Here is a 20391-nt window from a genome sequence, read left to right on the forward strand (position 1 = left end):
TATTGAGTATAGAAAAGACAAGTTTATGTTAATTAATGTCAAGACGATTTCGCAAATAGTCATTGGTTATTGCGCGCAGATTTATGAATGGTGTATGATTAATTGTTCTTTCTTTTAGCCGTATAATTCACATTTCATACACCCACGCTTTGCTTTTATCGACGATGCGTTTCCCCCAATTTACAAGGAGAAATTTCAAATAATAGGTTCCTGTATTGACCGAACGCACGCGGAAAAATACTGGTTCGGTGTGTGCATACATTAATATGAATTGATGCTAACATTTCAAAGAATTTTTTTTAGTAAACACTAGTTTACGATATCACCAATTTGGAAGTATGGGATCATCTTGTTATTGTTTTTTTCATCGATAATTATAGCCCATTGTAGTTTATGTTAATAGTAATATAAACAACATTAACCTAATTCATGCGGATTTAGTTTATCATAACCATTAAAGTAAGCACACTTTTGTATAAACTTATGAAGATATGTTTGAATTGTTGTTTCTTTATTAAAATTATGTATTCTTTTTATTGTAGGTTTATTTTAAAAATTGAAAAATGGCTGATGAAGAAGAGGAGAAAGAATATCGTTGGGAGACTGGTTATGAAAAGACATGGTATTAATACTTAGTTATTGAAATGTTGTTTGTTTATATGTATTTTGTTAACTTGTAAATAATAGAAAGTGTTTTTTATTCAGGGAGGCAATCAAGGAAGATGATCATGGGCTTTTGGAAGCATCAGTTGCAGATATTATTCATAATGCTAAAAGAAAACGTCAGATGGACAAAAAGGTCGGTGCTAGGCTGGGGATGATGAGACACCTTTATATAATTCTTGATGCTTCTGAAGCAATGGCCAATCAAGATCTGAAACCAACTCGTTTCTTATGTTCTTTAAAAGTAAATATTTGCTAATTGTTAGTTATTATTTTTCTTTACTACATTATTTTATATTACTTATTATCATTATGCGGTTTAAGCTTCTAGAGGATTTCATTGATGAATTCTTTTATCAAAATCCTATAAGCCAACTAGGAGTAATTGTTACAAGAAATAAAAGAGCAGAAAAAATCAGTGATTTGGGTGGAAACTCTAAAAAACATATTAAGGTAATCCCTTTTTCGATTATTATCAACCTGTGATTTGCTATATTAAATACATTTGTTTCTCTTTTAGGAATTACATGCTATGCAACAACTTCAACCTGCAGGTGAACCATCATTACAGAACTCACTGGAATTAGCTTTAAAATCCTTACGACTTTTACCATCACATGCTAGCAAAGAAATATTAGTAATTATAGGAGCTCTAACAACGTGTGACCCTGGAGATATCAATGAAACAATACAAGTATGTTTTATTGTATATAATTTGAAAGCTGTTTTCAGTAGTTTAATAATAATCTACTATGATTGTAGAGTATGAAAACAGATTGTGTAAGGTGTAGTGTGATAGGATTAGCTGCTGAGTTATACATTTGCAAAAGAATGGCCACAGCAACTGGTGGAGAGCATGGTGTTTCATTGGATGATAAGCATTACAAAGAGCAATTAAATATGCACATAGATCCACCACCTGCTGCAACCAGATTGGATGCTGCTCTTGTAAAGATGGGTTTCCCTCATCATGCTTTACAATCTTCTGGAACTGAAACATCCATGGCAGTGTGCATGTGGTAATTTCATTTTAAATTGAACTAATCAAAAATTAATAAACATATCAAAATTTTATTGTACATTTCTCTAATTGTGTAATAGAAACAACATACTTGCTTTACAGCCACGCAGTGAGTGCAGATGAAACTGTTAAACTTACAAGTACAGGATATCTGTGTCCACAGTGCCTTAGTAAACATTGTGAACTTCCTGTCGAATGTAGAGCCTGTGGACTCACTTTAGTATCTGCTCCTCATTTAGCTCGATCTTATCATTATTTATTCCCTGTTGAGTCATTTAAAGAAGTACCATTTGAAGGAACCCCTTCAATTTGTTATGGCTGCCAAAAAACGTTATCCCAAAAAGACAAAAAGGTATAGCACACATTTTTTAATGGATAAATATGTGTACATGTACATACACACGCGTAACTATTTAAATTGAAATATATATTTGCAGGTTTACATTTGTAACAAATGTAATCAAACGTTTTGTTTGGACTGTGAAATATTTATTCACGAGTCTTTACACACGTGCCCAGGCTGTGCAACAAATCCAGATACATATCAAAGGTCCATGGAAAGAACTTAATGTACTGAATGTATGTAGGGTAATATTGATAATTTTAATTATTTTGTACTAAATATTTTAATAGTGAATACTGTGATCTAGAATCAGTTCTATATAGAAGGAATTCTTAGAACTGATTGATTCATGATACACGTATATGAAGATCTCCTTTTATCAAGAAGGAATAGATAAGTGAAAAGATAAATAAGTTACAAAAAGTAATTATAACAGCAGTTATTTATTTTCTCACAGAAACCATTTCCTCCAACACACGAGTTAATCGTGTTATTTGGAGAATAATCTTATAATTCATACTGTAATATCTCCAATGGATTTAAATCGATTTCTATACAATTTACACGATTATGATTATGAATTGTTAAACAATGATTAATCTATTAATGCCAGGAATCGTAATCATCATCTAATCGGACTGAACATTTGGGCAAATTACTGTAACCTGTAATATCCATGAGAGAATGATTATAATTATATGATTAATTATAATCAGATTAAGCTCAATGAATTATCGTAGAAAGTGTGTGATGTGTTCTTTTTAATAGAATATATGTTAAAGTGATATCTTTTATCTTCTCTGCACTAGGTAAAAACTACTGTCATATAGAGTTTTATATTATAATTAAGTTAGAAATGAATCCCTACTTTTCTAATTGGATGTTAACTTTGCATGAATTGTACATTAGAGTTAAACTTAATTCCTCATACATTACCGTAACTAACAGCCGTATCAAAAAATATTTATTGATGCGAAATAATTGCTTTATTATTTTATAATTATATAATTTGTTTTAGTTAATGGCTAACGATTAATATTTTATAACAAGCTCCCTAATATCGCCTTTGCCGGTTCACGGTGTGCCAAGTCCGTCGGAGCGAAAGCAAAACAAAACATCGGTAGCCGTTTGTGTACAACTGAATGATACAGAGATATTTCTTTCCCCCAGACAGGGAACCCGAAGTTTTTCAAGCGTTAACACGGCCGCTTTAAAATCATGGTGGGAGGTGATTGAAGTTTATTAGCTAGCGGACAGGTGGAAGCGAGCATCGTTATATTAGAGCACATTATTAGTTTGCGATCGTACTCCAGTGCGACCGGTTCCACAGTGTCGACCTACTTCCGATTCAGTTACGTATGTCCATCCTGCCTGGACAAAGTGTCCTCGTATGCGAGACGTTTCCCTCGCGCCTGGTTTTACCTCTAACACGCATCCCCGAAATTAGGTAAGATTTTTTTTAATCCCACACTCGCCATAAAAATCTAACATGTTTCTCATTTTTCGTTACGTTTGCTCGAAACATTTGTTGCACTTGCTTCTAAGTGGACTGCGGTTCTTCTTCCGAAATAAGACTTACCTGGCACGAGCCGCAAAAGCTGAAGTCAAGCAGGTGGTCGTTACTTCCGTAGACTAATTTTAATACGTTAAGTTTGAAGTAAACTAATGAATAATGAATTTAACGGAGATATTTTAGACTGTGTTTTTTACATAGATATATTATTTCATAACATATTTTTTTTCTACTTTTATTAAAAATGTCAACTATTTCATCATTCTTGCTTTTTATCAAACTTTAATTATATGCTATTTACTTTCTGCTTTGCTTATATTATGTCTTATCGTTTGGTCTAACAAGCGAACTCGCGCAACCTGTTTCACATTTTTTATTGTAAAATTCAATTTGTTTATTTATGCTTATGTCACGATAAACAAATTTTAACGGGTGTTTTCTCGTAGGTTTCATAATAATTTAAAAATGAGTCACCTTGTCTACTTTTGTAACGTCAATGCTAACGTTTCGATTTGCAAATGAGAGTAACATCTTACTGAGGAGTGTGTACAAGTACAATACGTATGTACATACACGTGCAACTGTTATGTGTGGTAACCGTGTATATTTCACACGCGTACGAGATATACTAGAAATAGTCAGTCAAGGGAAAATAGAAGGTTAATTTTGCAATATTTCTTTGCGATATAGTCAACGAACTTGCATGTTGCCATGCACCTGCAACAACATGCATATTTATCTTTATTTCAGTCGCAACGACAGCGAGTTTCTTACAATAATACATTTCTTAAATTTCATAAATCGTTCTAATTTTATAACGTATGAAATTGCACTAATAAAAATAGTAAAAAAGTGAATGTATGAGTTGCATACTTTTCTTAATTAAGTGGTGTTATTAGTTCGTGAAGCTACAGGCAGTTAATTAGAATAAATTTGATGAACGTTGATATTTATACTAGAAACAATGTTGGAAAAACAATTACAGATGGGAAAAAGAAAATGATCACTGTCAACAAATTCGAAGATTATAGGATATACAGTTTTTCGTTTATTGTCGTAATATAATTGACATCAGCCACGATTTCATTTTTACCGCCAATATATTTTTATTTTCGATAACGTCGAAAAGTGAAAATAATTTAGATATCGTATCGCATGATTAATAATTGCCGGGATTCGTCGCTGATAGTACAGTATCAAAACGTCGGTAGCTATCATTGGCTTGTGTAACGAAATGTAATTCATTGAGTTTTGAAGTATTCATTTTAATTTAGTTTTTAACATTTTACAATTTTGCTCGATTTAAAATTTTCCAAGCATTCCAATCTTTTTGTAGATATATTCAAGTTCTAACATTTAATTGAAAAAGTTTCGAGTACTCAAATTTTGATTTAAAAATTTTCAAGTATTTAAATTTTCAAGTAACTGAATAAAAAACGGAAGATAATAGGAAGTAATTGTGACTGTAGCATGTAGCTGTCAATAGAGCAATGAAGGTCCTTAAAATCTATCTTATTTTTATTTTAAACTTAGAACAAAACTCGGTTAAATTTTATACGAAAACAAACAAGCTAATTTTAGTTATTAAATAAAGTTACTGAAATTAGGTCTCCGTAATCTATATCTACAAGAACACGTTATTTAACTGCTATCTGCTGGTATGTGTTTCATACGAATGGAATGTACCTGTAATCAATATACAAACCATCAGAGGCAACTTTCATTTCACTTGAGACGGTTTGCAACGCATTTTGAATAATAGTAAGGCCTAGTGAATCCTTTATCTTCGCCTCTCCAATATGATAGTGCCAATACGATAAAAGCTGTGCAAGACCTCCCCTGTTCGCACCGGTATTAATCGTTCGATTACGCTTATTATACAACTGATTAATAAGACGTTATCAAAAACGGACGTGTTCTTCCAAATAAGTGATGGATTGTGAAAATAGTCTGGTCGAACTTTAAAATAGGATTTACACACTACGATATACACTAGAATTTCAATTTAACGTAATTGAATTGAATGTAATTGAATTGAATGTAATTTAATTCAATATAATTTAATTCAATGTAATTTAATTCAATGTAATTTAACTCAATTTAAGTTCGTATGATATTTGAAGACAATGCTCTGGGCTCAATGGCAAAGTCAAGTAGCCAGAAGTTTTTGTGTCAATTTCAAAATGAAATCTGAAGAACTCTAGATTGACGGATTCCGCAAATGTGGTGTGAACATCGTTTAGCCAGATGCAATTGGATAATAAGGGATAATGCGTTCGTTGTCGAACAGAAAAAAAGATGTCCGCTAGAACGTTATATAATGATTCGCGTGTACATACAGTTGACCACGTGCCGTCGAGTTCTCTTTTTCGTTTCAACCGCGTGTCGCACGGTAACCAAAAGAATTCCTTTCTCTCTCATTATTGCTTTCAGGCCGCGTAGCAATAAACTGGTTGCGGCGCGTAACATTCGATGCCCTGACAAGGATAAATATCTCAAAAAGGTCTTGTCTTCACTTGTCAGAGAATTACTCTTGCAGGATTTCGTCACTTTTTCCGTAATCACGCGCATTCTTCAGGAAATGGTCATTTTTTTCTTTCTTTCCGCGTTTGGTTCATCAGTTTGAAACCGAGGAACTCCGGCAATTACGTATACGGTAGTTCTTTAAATTGTTCATGTAGCATTAATATCCCGTCGCAATTTACAATAATTTCGGAAGTGGAGGTGTTAATGGATACCGGTTTTTAGCGTAGGCCGGTACAATCGGCCAGAAATAATTATTTAAAAAATAATCGCAGTATTCATGTACTTCATGAATTATTCTATCGTGATTTTACTCAAAAATCGATTTCATTGGAAAACTGAATTTTACCCTTGACATGTTTTATCTGTTAAGAAATAGAGGTTCGAAATAGAAATAGAGAAAATAGAGGTTATTTTTTAATAGTACAAAGAAGGAACTATACAATCTTTCAATTGATAAGAGAAAACGAAATAAATGGTTCGAAACCATAAACAGTTCTTCACCATTAAATTCATGTAACGCCGTTTTGAGGGAACATCCCCGATCTTGAAATTTCCAAAAGTATTGTTATCCGTTCGAGACGGAATAAAGAATTTTTCTCGTTCGAACAATATCGCCCGTCGTTGAGGAGGACGGCGATATCTAATAGTGCAACGTTGGGAAACTACGTGCCTTAGGAAATTACATCCTATGTAATGAAAGTATCCTGCGCGGCGCGGAACAGGTGTTATGGTTGACAAAATATGCAGGTCTGCGTCGTACTTTCTCGTGTTTTCAAGGTTGTCGTTGTTTCTAAACCAAACATTAGCGCCCCGCGTATACGAAAAAGTAACCGCGAGCCGTGTTATCGAGCAACAGGCACGTTAATTGGCCCGCCTATCGCCCGGACACCTTACGGTTTACCCAGAGAGAAATTACTGCAGAATATGTTGATCGATTATTGCGATACCCACTCGGCGGTGCATATCGATTAACCACCCGAATTATCGATCAAATATTATACTTCTGGCGCGCACGCGTTTAAAAATAATTTTCGACGGCCGGTGCCATGTGTTTACATACTGATCGCATCAGAGGCGGGCGAGCCGATACGACGAGGGCGCTGGACCCGATCCAGGTCCGATTAATTGGACTTCTGCGTCATTAATATCCAAATCGTCTGATTTAATAAACTCAACAACAGTCTTCGACCATTTATTCTCCAGAATCCATTCGTGAGACGTTGAACCAAATTGTCAAGAGACGGATACAATTTGGGTTACACCGGTAAAAAAAGACCGTGGTCGCACGGTTTCTATTCCATTCCTTGAATCCTGACCTTGTTAACCCAAGTATCCCGTTGCCGCAACCGGAACCAACGACTTTTTGCCTGTCGCTTGGATTCATATTCTCTTCATAGCGCACACTGTCATTGTTGTTATACCTGTAACACTCGATTCCGTTACTCCGACTCTATTATATCCGCGCCGCCTACCTAGTTCAGAATTAATATTCGACCAGATGAACAGGATTCAGAGAGATGCTCTGACCCACATTGCAACCGTTCGAATGAATTACTGCGAAGCCGAAAAAATATCAGAAACATATTCTTGCTTCAACCACAAAATCAATCTGTTTTGATAAAAATTATCTTCGGACAGCGGAAATTGAGGCTGTTTTGATAAAAAATTATCGCAGGCCCTTACGAATCGTCTGGCCATATTTCGATAGTCGATTTAATCTATCAACGTATCCGTTTAATAAAAGCAAAGACTTTGTAAAACTGATAAGTGTCTGTCCGAACAATATATGTATCCGGTTTTCGAGAATCACTGAAATTTGGATTTATCTCGGCTCTTATGCCTTTATTTCATTTGGCATGCGTCAACAACCATAAGTGAATAGCGTGAAGCGTGCAAGGGCTCCCGCTGAGGATCCATTCAGCCTTCGTTACTTCCACCACTCCGTTTTCAGCATATACATACATCTGTTCTCGTATGTTTACCCGAAAGATAGCCTCAATCACGCCAAGGCGATTTCTGCGATTACATTTTATCCGTCGGCATCCCGTTTGATTTGATCGATGCAAGTTAAAGGCAGATTAACTTTATTTTGATAAATTCATGCGAGGGTTAGAAGTCGCGTTCTTAAACTTAAACTTTATTTTCGGAACGAGACATTATTATGTATCAATAAAGAGACACCCGATATAAAATACGGTGTTTAATGAAAAGACAGCGTGTTTCCTTGTATCTTTTAATCTTCATCTTTTGTACCTTTTATTTATCATACATTCTTTATCTGGAAATGATAGTACAAAGATTGATTGTAAAGATGACACGAAGAAATTTGGAATAAAAATCTAGAGTTGTGGAAATCGAGTTCGAAGATTCACTAGATGATTTATAGCGAAACCTGCCGGCGCGTCTGATCATGGCGCGCTGATTCTACTTACTTAAAAGCCTAACCATCCTGTTCGGATGGTGGTGGAAAGCGTTCTAGTATTGGCAGGACAGCCGAGGAGGAAGATTTGTGGAAAAACAAATGAAAAATGTAGATCACTATTTTATATCAGATAACGTTTTCAAGAGAAACAATCAAGCCGTATAAGATATCTATTTGTCTGTTCACGACTTAGCGATTCTGCTTTCCGTGTACATCTACCGGTGGATACTCGACGAGTTTTCAAAACTTAATTTTATCGACAGGATCTCTTTATAATGATATCATATTTTTTAATTGAATTTAGAAATTAACGAGAAACTCTATTTTATTCGTAGACCAACGAATTATTAATTACCGATTGTTGCTATTGCACAGCCATATTTCTATTGAGAATCATTGAACATATTTCTTTACGCAAGCCCATATTTTGATGAAAATTTAAACAAGTTTTATCCTGTACTTTTGAATTGTGAATACACTTTTGCATGTGGATGTTAGTCATTACATTTAAATTGAAATACTTTCTCCTCTTGTCCATGAAATTATTGAAATAGAACATAGTTTATTAATATAAAAATAGTTTTCCCTCATGTCTAAGAAATTATTGAAACTGTGAATCCTTATGGAAATACTCACGTCATTTTACAAGAATTCTAATCGGAAAAATTTCCTTCGTCGATTAGAAAATCAATCATTGCAAAAGAAAAATAGAAATACTATCATCCGATGTTAATTTCCAGATTTCCTGACATTTAAAAGACCTGCGCATGCGACAAACTTACAAACATCCGCCGTCAAGTTCATCAAGTTACCAGAAACTAGAGTGTTAGGTACGATATCCTTGCGGCATAGACAAACATGACCCGCTGAATCCCGTGCGAAGCGTCATCGATTGGTGAAATTGGTAATTGGCCCGTGTGCGTATTGTAAATAAAGGCATTACGCCGAGGATCGTTCGAGGGGAATCACGCAATGGGGACACGGTACCCCGGTGCCTCGCCTTAATTGGCTTGTAACCTTGTCACGTTGGATAGTGCCGGCAGAACACGTTTTATTTGGCTCTCTTGTACGCGAATGTTATCGTGGAAACGAAAATTTTCGGTCGATCCGGCTCCGAGTCGCGCGATTAATTAGATCCCCGCGAATTGGTACGCGAAACAGTGTCTGAACTCCTGCAAACTGGCGAGCAATTGATGCAAATACTGGAAATCATCGTTGTTAATTACTCCTCGCTAGTAAACGGTTTTTATTTTTAAAAAGCGCGAATTTTCATGCAGCAATCTAGCCTGATCTTTTATCGTAGAAAAATATGACACAATTGCAGGAGAACGATGCGATTAAAATTGTAAAACAACGATGCAATTAGAATTGTAAAACAACGATACAATTAAAATTGTAAAGCAACGATACAATCAAAATTGTAAAACAACGTTACGGTTAAAATTATGGCCAACTGATAGAGAAAATATAGATAAGTGATAGAAACATTGTGGACAGATTCAGTTTTATGCTAGACGCAAGTAAAGATATATATTAAAATTGATTACATCGATTTAGTATGATTGATCATAAAGAAGAGACTTTAAAGACTAATATATTTCTCACGTGTGCACATTAGGAAGTGGACTATAATCACAAATTAGCACTCGCATTTGTTTTCACGACTTATTGACATCCTCCTTTAAAGCGTTCTCTCAATTAATTATACAAATTCCAGTCAATTTTAATCAAATATTAAGACACAAACATGTAAAACAGAAATATTGAAAGGAGAAATATATCTCTGTTCAATTCTTGTCTTGTGCAATTAACGTTCACAATTTTTATTTTCCACAAAGATCCGCGCTTCAATAATCACTCTAGATAACCTTGCCAATAAATGGAAAATAATTTCGCATGCCTCTAAAATTACGCCATCATCGATGTTCGTAGAACGACACTAAAATAGTTTGCGCATTTCAACGATATCCTCGTGCGATTATTCGCTCAGGTTTTCTGTCGTTTCATTCCAATGAAACAATTCGTGCAATAAACGTGTCGGTAATCCCCGGAAACGGGTTTTCCTGGCATCTTTCACCGGAATGTTGCAAACGACGACGGCGGAAAGAATAATTGTACGCGGGCGGCTGGAACCGCGTCGTCTAATCGAATTTCGCATTCTTCCCCCATTTCGATTGCCCCGTTCCCCCCCGTCGTGCATCGGCAATCCGACTTCCTCGCTAGTTACCGGTTATTGTAATACGGATAGCGAGTAATTATCGCAAACTATTGGCGGAATTTAAACGACAAGGCAGAACACGCGCGCGGGCGTAGAACGAACGAATCTTTCTATTGATAAACGTAGCGCGTAGAAGAACGTGGATACGTAACGCGTCGGTAGTGTCCCTCTTTTAAACCACCGATCACGATCTTAAAGCTTAAAGGGATCAAGGCGATTCACAAAGAGACGTAAACGGCCGAACAGCCTTGGGAATTCTTGTGCATATAGCGCCGGCGGAATGTGTGTAATATCGTACGAGAGATCGAGTTTATATTGTTCGGTGAAGAAATGGCGTAAGCGCGATAAACGCGATGTTTCTGCTGCGTACCGGGTTGTTGCACTCGAAATTTAGCGGATATTGTAGATCGATGCGATCGATCAGGTCTCGTTGACAAACCCGTTAAGGACACCGTCTCGAAAATGTGATTTATTGCAGCGCTTTATCGGGTGGGTTGGCTTTGCTTCACGATAAAACAGGTATCAATTTATTGCAACGAAGCGAGAGTCTAATCTATTCCGCGGAAGACGCCATTTTATCTTGCGAACGGCAGCCGTGCAGTCTCAATTCGATTTTGATGTCACTAGTATGAAATGCCGATCTTCCTTGCATTGTACATATTTGATAATATATATTTTAGGCAGAATAGAATCAAATCGAAGTTCATTTAAGTAGAACGTATACGTTACTAGACCAACCGCAAGCTAGATCAAGAATAGACCAATTAAGAAACCAATTAACCGTAATGCTATTTAAAGTAGATTTTCGTACACGGTTTTAACACCATCGAATTATCGGACAAAGGAATGAACGATACGAATAGTTCTCGTCGAACGCAGAATGAAGCTTTATCGAGGCAATTATGTGGTCTCGCACGTAAGAACAAAGTGGTTATCAGATGGCAGATATCACAAATGGGTTTTACTTTAATCAAAACAGCAAAGATATGATAAATACCTATCTCTCTCGGTTCGAGAGTGATTGTTAATGTCATCTTTGCACTTTCACGCCAGAAGTGCATCGTCCTGTTAGAAACTCTCGAGTTTGCTGTAATTTCTCCTATGAGGTATCATACAAAGTGCGTAGAAGACAGAAACATTCTATAAATGTTCTCCAAAAGGAGTTTTCCCCTCGCACTTGAATACGAGTTGGCAGACATGTCGGCGAATGTCGCAACAACCTTCGAAACTTATAGGTTCAATTAAAGAAGCCGTGAAAGAGACTCGACATTGAAACTGGAACTTCGAAAGTTCGGAAGCAAGGTTCGATGTTATTAAAGTGGTACGCAGATCTTCAAGGATATTCATGCAGCTTTGATAAAGAAGATTTCCGTTCCGAGCAATTCATCATTGATGCGATTAATCCGAGCGCGACCTTCGTACCCTTAAAATGCGTTTCCCGCGAAAAGAAATCGTCCTCCATTATGCTAACAGGCCAATTAGCATCGCGACATGCTTCGTCGTTCAGTGCACGGTTTCAGATGGAATTTCTTTCTTCCTGTTTCTTAATTCTCGTGAATCTTCACCTCCCTTAGATCATTTCCTCAGTTTCCTTAAGAAACGGCCAGCGCATCAAAGATTAAATTTTGAAATTTTGAAATTTTGAAATTTTAAAAAGGAGAAGAGGAAGCCATTTTGTCGTTTATTCGGTCACTCGAAGGAAGAAAAAGAGCGGACTCGACAATTAGCCCATAATTGTGCAAGATACCATAAATCAATCATAAAGTAAATTCTTTGCCCGATGCACGAGCTTCGATACTTTCTTGCGATAACGCGCTTACATATGTACGCTTATGATACTACCGTTGACGTGAATTAATGGACGGTGACGGCGAAATGGATGGCTGTTTGCACGGCTATTGCAAAAACATTCCTGCCGGTTTTCTGTTCTACCCAGTTATACTTCTTCGCCTACTGAGAGAGAAACGAAAAACTGTTGCCGGCACGTTGTAACAACATTTTGGAATACCTTTGGAATCGTCTTTTCGCTTATGGGATGTAATAATCTATTAATTAAACAGGTTCTTGACTAGTGGTTTTGAAACAATTCGATTTGCGGAAACTGTTTAGCGCACAATAATTTGTGTATATAATGTAATACTTCCTAAAAAAATAAATATAAGAAAATATATAGAATTTTAAAGAATGTGTAAAATATAAAAAAAATATATAAAATATAAAAAAAATGTATAAAATATAAAAATATATATAAAATGCAATATTTCCTAAAAAACTTGGATTAATCTTTATCCGTTTTTCGCGTTAATCTGACGTATCTTTCGCCGCTTCTAAAAAAGTGGCACGTGCTGCACGTCGGTTTACTGTTTATTGACGTTGCCAATAATCTTATTCTAATCTCGTCTCGCCTTATCGCGACCGCGTGGATTACTAAAGAAAGAATTTAGAAATTTAATCACTCATCTTGTCAGTGTACTGATCGTCTGACGTTGTTTTTTAATTCGACGTTAAGAGACTAATCAAGTTGCAGAAATAGGGACGCGCGAGAATTAAACGCCAAGATATAACATCGATATCGTCAGATTCAGTTGATTTTGCGAACAAAAACTTCAATACAATAGCGTTCTTCTTTTAATTCGCCAAAATTTTCATCGCTTTGTACTTCGTCTATACGTCGAGCAAGAAATCGACATAAACTTCGTTGTTAAAGTCTAATCTGTTTCCTGTAAGCGTAATCGATTGAAGTGGCAATCATCCATTAAATTCTACTGATTAACGGTATCTCTGCTTGACTATTTGCCAGATCTGTCGAAAAGATAGGAAATTGTAAGGTAATCTATTGTTTTGTCTAGCTTCAATCATTGTTGTCACCTGTCAGATATAAGTGGTATGCGACGAAGCAATCGCCATTCCAAGTATTCACGCGCGCCAATCGAGGAAATATCTTTTTCTTGCAATTGTAACCCTGTTCATTGTCTGCTAGATAATTAAAGACGTCCCCTTCCCTATTCATGCAAATTTATGCTATTTCATTTATCTCGAGCTGCCGAGCTCCACGCGTGTACCTTTCACATTATCGACGAGGATACCTTTAACATTGGAAATTCTACTTTATACAACGTGGTAAACAATTATACCGTTTAACCTCTTAGGCACGGCAGGATTTTGCACAAATGAAGTTTTTCGTAACTAAATTACCATTTTCTATTAATATATATCTTCTCCGTACGTCTATAATATAGTATTAATAACACATATTCTTTTCTTAATATATCGTATATACACACTTTCACTTTAATCGTTTTCTTTAATAAATAATAAAACAATTGAGTAAAGCACGAACCTGCGTAGTTTTTTCTTCTCTGTATTATTTTCAAATTAAAATACTTCAAGTTGTATCAGTGGAAAATCCTTCGACAAAAGTCTTCTTAAAAAGAAGTTTGATCGGTCGATGCGATACCGAGCGTTCTGATAATTCGAAACAGAACAATGAGCAGCTTTCTTATGAATATCGGCGCGGCCGTACGATATCAACCGATCCAAACGAAGCGTTTTATTATTTTTATAAACGGCGGCGTCACGAAGTACGATTTTGACGATTTCACGAGCGATAATAAGCATACCGGAGATCCTCTCAGAGCGTGGAATCTGTGGGATCGGTATAATATCTCGAGATATCGTGTAAGCCGTATCAGAGAATAAGGTTTCTAGGTAAACTTGTACAATGTTTGACCTATCGTACGATCTATATCGCAACCACTTATCGAGCGTCTATAATTTTATTGCTTCTACCGATTTAGGGAAATTCCTGCGCAGGCATATAATAATGTCCGAAAACATCGTCGACTTGTTATTACGATGACCGCGCGCGTTTTAGGTGTCCAGATAAAAGGTAAACGTACAAGTGGGGCGAATGAGGCGATCGGCAGCTTGTTGCAATCGGAAATTATTTTTATCCATTTTCAGGTACATGGAACAATAAATAATGTTATCGCTCTGCACGGTACTTATCGACGTGCGCGACTACGTTTTACGATGTCCTCTATCGTTTCTTGTTTCGCGCAGTCGTCACCTTGTGATCAGCCGGATCTTTTAACAAGAATCTTTGTTCTAACGCTGCGCTGTGATTAACGCGAGACATTTAACGCATTCCGTCGGTTAATGTCGCTTCTTTTAATTATCTGTCACGCAGACGTACAGTGGCTCCCAATAACATTTTTCTTTTCAAATAACATTTCTAAGTTCGCGTCAAATAAATCGAATTTTTCTGACGAAATTATAAGAATTAATTTGTCATTAATAAGAGTTATCTATCGGCTATTGTTAATTAATTCTCATTGTGCAAATAATTCTCAGGATTTAGTCCAGTTCGAAAAATGCTGTTCTATTTTGGAAGGTGTTTGTATGTTGATACGAATCGCTGTATTCGTAGCGAATCTGAAACGAATGTATATGTGGACTCAAGGAAACCGTGGTTTGATTAGGGGCACGTTAATCGCGAGATGCCATAAACCTTGGCACGCACAATACGATAAAGGACTTTCTTCGTGTCAGCAGTGTTACGCGGCGTGCTTGACGAAGGCGTTTTCCCTGAAATTGTTTCGCGGTGTTTGTGTTGCTAAATTCTCTAGATATGAACCTATTTTAGTCGTACTAGAATTTAATTTTCAATAGTGAAATAGTTCATTTGACGAATTTTGTTCCCCTCGTTCTCCTAATTCAATCGGTTTAACTTGGAATACTGTTTATGTGTGGTAAGTGTCACTTCTAACCATAGATAAACACGATCCCTGCTCGATCTATATTATTACGAATTGTCCTTCAGATCCGCGAACTTCTACCAAAACTCCTGTAGCAACTAACCGGACCTGCGATCATGGTGAAAAGAAATCTTTGACCCGGACGTGTCCAATTCACCGAAGCCGTGCGATCCAATCGCGGATAATCGCGGACAGAATCACTGTTATCAACTCAATTTTTGTGCGAACAGTGATTCTTTCTTCGCCTTTTGCGTACCTGGAAAATAAATCTCAACACACGCAAGCGATCGATCATGACTGCTGATTTCTTCCATTAAATTGCACTTCACTTCGAGATGATACTTTGTACTCACCACGATAGACGTTTCAAGTGCTCTTGTGCAACTTCCTACCAAAAAGATTTCAAAATCGATTGTTTTGTTTTTTGAAACAACGACGATCCCTGCTTTCCCCGTACACGATCGTTATCTTGTAAAGGCTTCGCGGGGGAGCACTATTCGAGATACCGCGGATAAGGTAATTCGTAGATTAAAGGGAGTGTACAAATATAAAAAGTCAACTAATTGTAAGATAAAGCGAATGAGGAAAGTGAGAATACCGCGAAATCTAATCGACTTCGAGACTACCGTCGGATCGATCGAGACTACCGTCGGATCGATCGAGAGCAAAGAAACTGTTATCGAAAGAATTACGTTGTTCAATCATTTTTCTAACGACCGTCGTTGCACGTTGCTCACCGTTTTATTCACACTTCACAGGTTAATCCGTCCGCTGCAAGATTGTGGTATCTATGGACTGGCATTCGAAATGGGCCATTATTTTATACATTTAGTTCTTCGTTCGAGACTTCGCGTGAATGCGTCACTGTTTAAAATATGTGGAAAAATCGTTAACAGACGCAACAGCTGATTTTCGTCGAATAGAGGACATTTTTAAACGAGACTTCCTGAAAAAACAAGTTGTAAAAAAGATAACGCGAGCGTGTTTGTTTCAACGATAGTACTAGCGACTCGAATAGTACGCAGTTGGCTAATCTACATCAGGAAGCAGGAATAATTGCACCGTCATCTTAAAAGTAGCCTACCTTTATAAGTACAGGGTGGAGCAACCTACGGGACCGCACCAAATGATTCGTAAATTATCTGCTACGGAAAACGTGTCGCGAGTAAAAGTAATAACATAACAAGAGGGTTGCGTATTCGCAATACTTTCTTTTTGACCCAAGCTTTAATATTGAACAAGCTAAACATCGAACATTGCTCGAAAAGCATTATACCGCTTCTACGATCAATATTAACAGTTTCTATGATATACGACGCAGCGATGTTTCATCGCTCGACTATCATCTTTAAGGAGCACTGGAAAATCACGTTTATCGTGAATCACTAACGATCACGAACGATAGGCGAGAACGTATTATTACAGCGTATACATATGTATATACCGTAATCGTTCCGGAAACGCTGCAGAAAGCGTCTGATTCTCTTATTATACGATTGCGCAATTGCAGTGACCGTAACAGAGAACAGTTACCATTATTTTTGTCACAACCATGTGTGCGATGTTTTAGAGATCTAACCTTACAGTCGAGCTCATCAAAAACCAAAACTGTGAATCAGATGCCGCGATTCTGGCTACTAGCCCCTTGCACTACGATTCCTTTCGCGCTGAGTTGATTCACACTTATTTGTCTTTAATATCTTTAATAACAGGATCAGACAGTTTTTGTTTCTTTTAGTGTCTTTATGTACTTTTCTTTCAAGACTTTGATAAGAAAAGAATTCATCTTTATTTCGATGTAGAAGAAATTAATAATGTTCATATTTAGTAGATCTTGCATGAAATCTTGTGTCACGAGTCTGACTCGTTATTATAGTGCAAGGGGTTGAGAACTGGATATTTAATAATGGATAGTCACAGCTATATTTAATACAAAGAAAATTCTACAGCTTTTCCAATCAGTACACCCTCGCATGAAATTCTATTGAAATAAAGCGATCATTTCCGACGTTGTATCATTCTATATTAGATTAGACACTTGTTACTTCAAGTATTATTATTTCAAGGATTAGATACTTGTTACCGAGACAATTTTCCGATTGCAAAGGATTGAATATGTATTCGTTGCGAACGGATCCGTGGGAAATCTTGCTTGATCACTTAATTAATGCAAGAAATGTTTTGTCACAGACAAGGAACCGGGAATTGAAATTGAAGGAGGCTGGGGATGGCAAGTCGACTGTGGAAAGCGTTGACCAGGAGGCGCATCGACGAGAATGCCGAAAGTAAAGGCGAGCTCGCCCGAGTTCTCGGACTGTTGGATCTCACGGGGCTCGGCGTTGGCTCAACCCTCGGCCTCGGTGTCTACGTCCTTGCCGGCAGCATCGCGAAAGAAACGGCCGGACCGGCCGTTTGCATCTCCTTTCTGATCGCCGCCATCGCTTCCGCATTTGCCGGTAAATCAGTATACCATCGCGGCAACCTTCGTCACCCGGCGACATTTTAACATATTTTGATTACCACTCCGTCTTCTGGTAACTATCACACGTATTTTCTTCTTTACAAGCATCACGGCTCAAAGTGGCACAAGAACAGACGATAAAAGAAAAAAGATTCTTTTCTTTTGTTCTACGAATTCTTTAGCAACCACAATGTCTAGGACTTTGTATTGTTTATGATCTTCTAGAAGAAGAATACAACGCGTCGTATGCCCACGGCATCCCCGATTGTTAAATGTCGATAGTAAAGAAACAATTGCGAAAATTGATCACATATTACGATGTTTTCTGCGTGAAATCTGCGAGGACAATTAGAAGAAGTAGAATAGGTGGGTTATACACAGACATGGCAACCTGCACCTGTAAATTATTAACCCTTTGCACTCAAGTGGCCACTCTGAAGCGCCACAAAAAATTGCTTATTATTTCTCAAAATAATTTTAATAGTATCAGACTCGTTTATAATTTAGAGATAACAAATATTGTACTTGCTAATAAACTCAATTAAATATGCACAAATCGCAATAAGTCGCACAAAATAGAAATAACAGAGATCAAAAAATATGTTTAAAACATAATGAAAATAGTTTCGAGTGCAAAGTATTAAAGACTAATATTGAAAAATACGAAAGTTACTTTACTCAGCGATACCACTAATAATTTTACTAATCTCTACCAATTATTGCCGTTTCCTTTTTCTAAATATTAAATAATTATCAGAGAAATTATTATAATGGTTTCGTGATAGTCGCGCAGAGGTCGAAGACTCAAAATAAAATTTTGTTTACATTAGAAAACCATGTTTTCAATGGAGCTGTACAAATCGAAGTGATCGTGACAATTGTAATTACAGGTATGTGTTACGCGGAATTCGCCTCCAGAGTGCCCAAGGCAGGATCGGCGTACGTCTATAGTTACGTGACAGTGGGAGAATTTGTCGCTTTTATCATAGGATGGAATTTAATTTTGGAGTATGTAATAGGTAGAGAAATTTTATTTGTATCGTCGTCAACATCTTTCTATCTGCTGCTACAGCATTCATTCCCTCGTCGTCTCTTTTGCTTTCAGGAACCGCAAGCGTCGCCCGCGGCTTGAGTAGTTATTTGGACGCGTTAATTGGAAACGTGATAAGAAAAACATTGACCGCCGCTATGCCCATTAACGTATCGTTTCTATCAGAGTATCCTGATTTTTTTGCATGCTCTGTAGTGTTCCTGCTTGTAATCTTATTGAGTATAGGAGTCAAAGAGTCCTCCATCTTGAACAACATCTTTTGCGTTGTGAATCTAATTGTTATTGCAATTATTGTTATAGCGGGAGCAATAAAAGGTACAATTCGTGCGGTAGAGCACAATGTTAAAGAGACGATAGATGATGGAAATTTTAAAATATAACATTTCATTGCCAGCTGATCCCGCGAATTGGAGAATACTACCAGAAAACATACCAGAAAAATTCAAAAAGGCTGGCGTAGGAGGCTTTATGCCTTTTGGCGTAAATGGAATAATGGTAGGGGCAGCCAAGTGTTTTTACGGTTTCGTGGGATTCGATGCTGTAGCTACCACCGGCGAAGAAGCTAAAAATCCTCAGCGAAATATACCCCTAGCCATTGTTATATCTCTAAGTATCATCTTCGTAGCTTATTTTAGCATTTCTACTGTGTTAACTTTGATGTGGCCTTATTATGATCAGGTATAGTAGCATATAATTCATTTTAAGTGTAGAATCAAAACATGCTATAAGCTTTTTCTTTTATCTAAATTTTTTGAATACAGGATGCTGATGCGCCATTTCCTTACGTATTTGAACAAATTGGTTGGTTCGTTATCAAATGGATTGTTAACATCGGAGCAGCATTTGCATTGTGCACAAGTTTACTAGGTGCAATGTTTCCTCTACCACGTATATTGTATGCCATGGGTAGCGATGCGATCATTTTTAAATATTTCGCGAAAGTACACCCGAAAACCATGACACCTATTTTCGGCACAATAATTGCCGGTTTATTTATTGGATTCATGACTATTTTATTTAATCTCCATCAGCTGATCGATATGATGTCTATCGGAACGCTGCTTGCATATACAATAGTAGCAATTTCAGTTCTAATATTAAGGTACATTCGCCAAACAAATATACAGTACTAAGAGAGAAACAAGTTGTTTAATTACATCAGAATTGTATTAATCTTATTGCAATTTGTTTTTAGATATCAAGAAAAAGAATGTATCTCCAACCATCATTCTGCGACAAGATCAGCGAATAGTTTTAAATTTTCACCAATTAATATCCTGAAACATATATTTAATTTGCACAATCAGAAGGAGACCAGTGAAACTACCACTAAAATTGCGAGCTATGGTATTGCAATGTTATGTAAGTATTATTATTGAAAAATTAAAAATTTCAACAATTGTTGGCATCATGTTA

At 36.7% G+C, this 20391-nt stretch overlaps 2 protein-coding genes across 7 annotated transcripts in view; both read left to right on the forward strand.

Annotated features, from left to right (window-relative positions):
- Window positions 1–17780, forward strand: Ssl1 (general transcription factor IIH subunit 2 Ssl1). 4 transcript variants are annotated; one of them, XM_078187675.1, is made up of 9 exons: window positions 1–459; window positions 543–622; window positions 706–907; window positions 988–1116; window positions 1184–1357; window positions 1426–1682; window positions 1787–2036; window positions 2122–2263; window positions 17654–17780. In XM_078187675.1, the coding sequence occupies exons 2-8, from the start codon at window positions 564–566 to the stop codon at window positions 2251–2253; spliced, it is 1203 nt and encodes a 400-aa protein (XP_078043801.1). In that variant the 5' UTR covers window positions 1–459; window positions 543–563; the 3' UTR covers window positions 2254–2263; window positions 17654–17780. The 4 variants fall into 4 exon arrangements, with proteins under 4 accessions (XP_078043801.1, XP_078043800.1, XP_078043799.1 ...); XM_078187674.1 differs by lacking the exon at window positions 17654–17780 and adding an exon at window positions 3198–3313; XM_078187673.1 differs by lacking the exon at window positions 17654–17780 and having other exon boundaries at window positions 2122–3177.
- Slif (cationic amino acid transporter slimfast) overlaps window positions 17691–20391 on the forward strand; it is a 3758-nt gene continuing 1057 nt past the window's right edge. The window contains exons 1-7 of one of the 3 annotated variants that reach the window (XM_078187672.1): window positions 17934–17997; window positions 18150–18290; window positions 18815–18943; window positions 19030–19290; window positions 19370–19653; window positions 19737–20077; window positions 20171–20337. In XM_078187672.1, the coding sequence (XP_078043798.1) occupies window positions 18197–18290; window positions 18815–18943; window positions 19030–19290; window positions 19370–19653; window positions 19737–20077; window positions 20171–20337 (1276 nt within the window). In that variant the 5' untranslated portion in view covers window positions 17934–17997; window positions 18150–18196. The other 2 variants (XM_078187670.1, XM_078187671.1) reach the window with 2 other exon arrangements.

This window comes from Augochlora pura, chromosome 7 (assembly GCF_028453695.1).
Source record: "Augochlora pura isolate Apur16 chromosome 7, APUR_v2.2.1, whole genome shotgun sequence".
Classification (NCBI taxonomy): domain Eukaryota; kingdom Metazoa; phylum Arthropoda; class Insecta; order Hymenoptera; family Halictidae; genus Augochlora; species Augochlora pura.